The sequence below is a fragment of the Aphanomyces astaci genome (assembly GCF_000520075.1).
Source record: "Aphanomyces astaci strain APO3 unplaced genomic scaffold supercont1.211, whole genome shotgun sequence".
Taxonomy (NCBI): domain Eukaryota; phylum Oomycota; class Saprolegniomycetes; order Saprolegniales; family Verrucalvaceae; genus Aphanomyces; species Aphanomyces astaci.
The window spans coordinates 4,438-8,789 of NW_009798474.1; the positions used below are offsets into that span (position 1 = coordinate 4,438).

General features: G+C 49.2%; 1 protein-coding gene across 1 annotated transcript; it reads left to right on the forward strand.

Annotated features, from left to right (window-relative positions):
• Window positions 1-351: 351 nt before the first annotated feature.
• Window positions 352-903, forward strand: H257_18755 (hypothetical protein; the record flags this gene model as incomplete). Its single annotated transcript, XM_009847876.1, has 1 exon — window positions 352-903. One exon carries the CDS (start codon window positions 352-354, stop codon window positions 901-903), a length of 552 nt encoding a protein of 183 aa, XP_009846178.1.
• Between the last annotated feature and the right edge of the window lie 3,449 nt (window positions 904-4,352).

Consider the following 4,352-nt stretch of genomic DNA (forward strand, 5'->3'; position numbering starts at 1 on the left):
AAACACTTTGTAGCCACCTTATCTTGGGCTTCAATGTACTCCACCACCGTTTGAAACGAGTTTCGCGCCGAATAGTACTTCAGCCAATCACGGCTGATTCAGTGCCGCGTAGGTATTTGATTGGGTATAATTAAAATACTTGACATTGAAAACTGAAAGAGGGCAATAATTGGCCGTTTACATTATAACTAACCAATCTCATTCTCATATTCAATTGTATGCAACATATTGGTTAAAATTCTTTCGCGGCTATTTCAAATAAATTTGACAGCTATCTACCTCCACAAGACGATTGCCTCCTCAAATGGCTACCGTGTGCTTTCATACCCGAAGGCCATCACGCACAGAACGATGCCGTCAGTCGCACAGAAGCTGTACGCTGTACATATTGCCACTGCGTCAAGTGTACACCATGCAGCGCAGTCCTTGGGATACGGCGAACGGACCGTGCGACGTTGGGTCATGGAGCAGGACAAACTACGCAACTTCAGTGGCTCCAAAGCCCGTCAGCGAAACACAGGAATCTGTGGAGCAGTGCCCATCATACCAGACGCCCACGACCTCGTTATTCACATGAAAGATATCCGTCGTCAAGAGATGGCTGTGACCTCTTCACACATGCTGCAGTTCCTGCGCTCGAACCATACCGACTACATGTCGACACGCAAGACTGAGTACAAGTCGTTGATATGGCTACTCCAGCACTTCGCCGACCGCCATGGCTTTTGCAAGCAGCGAATTTGCAGGCAGAAGACGACACAGGTAGACCTTGAAGGAACGCGCCTTGAATTCGGACGGTACTTCCACGACAAGTACCCTGGGATGGCAATGGATACTGTTTACAACGCTAGCGAAACAGTGATGTACTACGACATGTGTCCAAGTACGATTTGGGCTGTTTGAGGTGGCGGTAGTTATGTCGCCAACTCGGAAAATCACTCCTACCGTATGACTGCGCTGCTCACGATTCATGGAGATGGTGCCGATTCTTTTTGTCATCCGTGGCGAGGCTGGTGGCGGTATTGAGACCAATCAATTCGACGATTATCGCCCGGGCCACTTCTACGCCATGCAAAAGAAAGCGTGGATGAATGGATCGGTTTGGAAATACTACCTTCATGAGGTGCTCCATTGAAGAATTGAGGACCCATCAATTCTCCTGATGGATAACTTCGACAGCCATGTCAGCGAAAAAAGCGAGTGTATTCTCCGCGACGAGCTTGGAAGTGAACTGTGTCCACTTTCACCAAACAGCATTTCTCATTGTCAGCTGTTGGACGTTTCTATTATGGGGCCGTTCAAACAGCATCTGCGTGATTTGTGGGTTGTCACTCAGAACACTGCAACAACTGCAAAAGAAAAGTGCATTCCCATGATTGAACGTGTAAATAAGGCGTGGGACATGATTTCTGAAGATGAAGTGCAAGCAAGCTACGTTAGAGAGTTGGAGAGAGAACATTTGGTGGGTTGAAGGTAAATTCAATTGTGAGTTAAAAACTAAACTGGTGGGCTGTGCCTACTCGCAAGGGTCATCTACTATTTTTGTAGGCATTGTAACTGCTAGCAGAAAGGTGCCGAGCCCAACTGCCAGCCTGGTGATGATTGTCCGGTAACCTCAAGATTATCCGGAATATGTCACCTAGCCGGGATCGATCCCTGTACCTTCCGCATACTAACAGTAAGCAGGAACTCTACCACTGAGCTATATTTCCATATACATTGTACAACGCCTAAGTTGATAGGGATTGACGATTGCAATACGCTCGTCAAGTTCCCACTCAACTAACTACTAATCCATTCATTCAATACACTAGCTAACCAGTCTTAGCTATGTATTTCTCATACTACCACTCAATTCGTGGTCCATCTGCAGTCACCCAGTCAGACCACAGGATTGTCATGGCTTTCCTATCTTAGCTGCCGTGTACTTCTCGTACTCTCACACTGTGCGTGGTTTTATCTTCAATCCCCAACTTGGGTCGCAGGGTCTCGAATTGCTCCCGCGTAATTGCCTTGGTGAGGATGTCAGCGATCATCATCTTGGTTGGACAGTACTGTAGTCGGATGAGTTCCTTCTCCACGTGGTCCCGCACAAAATGGTACTTGGTGCTGATGTGCTTGGTTCGCTCATGTTGGCCTGGGTTCTTCGCGATCGCAATTGCGCTTTGGTTGTCGCAGTGTACGACAATTCTTCCTTGGGGGAATCCCAGTTCTTCGAGTAGCTCGGAGTACCAAATCAACTCCTTGACCACGTCGGATAGTGCAATGTACTCGGCTACGGCCGTCGACATCGCCACGATGGATTGCTTCCTTGATCTTGCCGAGATGCAGCAGCCGGCAAACATCACCGCAAAGCCGCTGATGGACTTGCGGTCTTCTCCGTTGGCAAAGTCGGCGTCGCAGAATGCTTCCACTTGAAACGCTCCCGCTTGATCGGTGCAGTCGATCTTGAGACTTGCAGCCTTGCTTCCAGTGGCTCTCGTCGTAGCATGACAAATACTTGCTTAAGTTGCGCACGGCATTCGCGATGTCGGGTCTTGTGCAAGTCGCGAGATACTGCAGACTGCCAACGAGTTCGCGGTAGGGGAGGTTGAGCTTTTGCATCTCTTCCGGCTTGAGTTTGCTTGGTCTGAGCACTTGACCGATGACTTCGGGTACGGGGTTGCTGTCGACCATCTTGAACTTGACCAAAAGGGCGTCCACGTAAGCTTGCTGGGACATAGTGACGACTTTGTTCTTGATGTCCACTTGAATGCCGAGGATCGACTTGAGTAGACCAAGGTCGGTCATCTTGAACTTGTTCTTGAGTAAGTCGCAGGCCATCTCGATATCGGCGTCATGGTTGCAGGTCACCGTGATGTCGTCGACGTACACAGTCAAAAGCACCACTGATTCTCCCACTCTTTTGATGTAGAGGCAGGCTTCCTTGACGCATCGTACAAAGCCGACTTCGACCAGGAACTTGTGCAGTGTCAAGTACCAGCATCTTGGGGCTTGCTTCAGACCGTAGATCGCCTTGACGAGCTTGCACACCTTGTTCTCGAGGCCAGGCACGACGAAGTTGGGCGGCTGCTTCATGTAGATTTCCGTGTCTGCGTCCATGGCGCCGTTGAGAAACGCAGTCACGACATCCATTTGGCGCACGTTCCAACTATGCTTTGCAACCAAACACAGGATCAAGCGCAGCGTGTTGAGTCGAAGCACGGGCGCTAAGATCTCCGTGTAGTCAAGGCCTTCAGGCTGTAGGAATCCCTTGATGACCAGGCGAGCCTTGTATTTGGTGAACTTCCCCATGGCATCGAACTTGGTTCGCCATAACCACTTGCATGCGAGAGCCCTCCGCCCAGGGGGCAGGCCGGTCAGAGTCCAAGTCCCATTTTTGACTAGCGAGTCGAACGCAGCTTGAGTTGCTTCGAGCCACTTGGTCTTGTTGGTACTTTCTTCGATGTCCTTGAACGACTGGGGCGTGTCATTTGCCACATCGACCGAATTCGCTTGGTGGTGACCAGCGGAGATTTCTTCGAGGCCACTTGGGTTGTTGTCGAATTCCAGGTCCGAATCGTTCGAGTCTTGGGCGTTGGAGCATACAGATTCGGCGTTTTCGTCCACTTCGTGTTGATCTTCGGAACTTGGTGCCAGTGTTGGGTCGACATTCGCCTTCGCACTTGATGCTCCCACTGAAGCTTCTTGACGAGGAACTTCCACTGAGTCGAATGGCACTTCGTCTTCGACTGGCATGTCGTAGTTGTCACGCGCAGCATGCGAGTCGTCAATCCGAACGTCTTCAGAGTCAAATCGCACTGGCTTCGTAGAACTCGGCGATGCATCTTCAACGAACTTGACTCAACGGCATTCAAACAGACCGCCGGAGTCCAGGTCGATGAGTCGATACCTCTTGCGTTGACTTGAGTATCCCACAAACACGCACTTGGTCGCTCGAGTATTAAACATACGTTCTAAGATCTACATCGCTTCGGCAAGGCCTTAACGTAGTATGAGAAATACATAGCTAAGACTGGTTAGCTAGTGTATTGAATGAATGGATTAGTAGTTAGTTGAGTGGGAACTTGACGAGCGTATTGCAATCGTCAATCCCTATCAACTTAGGCGTTATACAATGTATATGGAAATATAGCTCAGTCCGAATGATTGTTTTTATTTTATTGTTTTGTACTTGAAATTTGTATACATTTTTTCAACCTCGGCGAGGATTAAACTCGTGACGAATTGCAATGATTGGTACCCTTAATTTGCTCATGATGCTTGTACGGACACACCGGAATCTTACAGTGGGCATTTCGCGACTGCCTGCCTTCTGTTCTAATGGGGGAAATTGGGGGGGGTATTAGAGA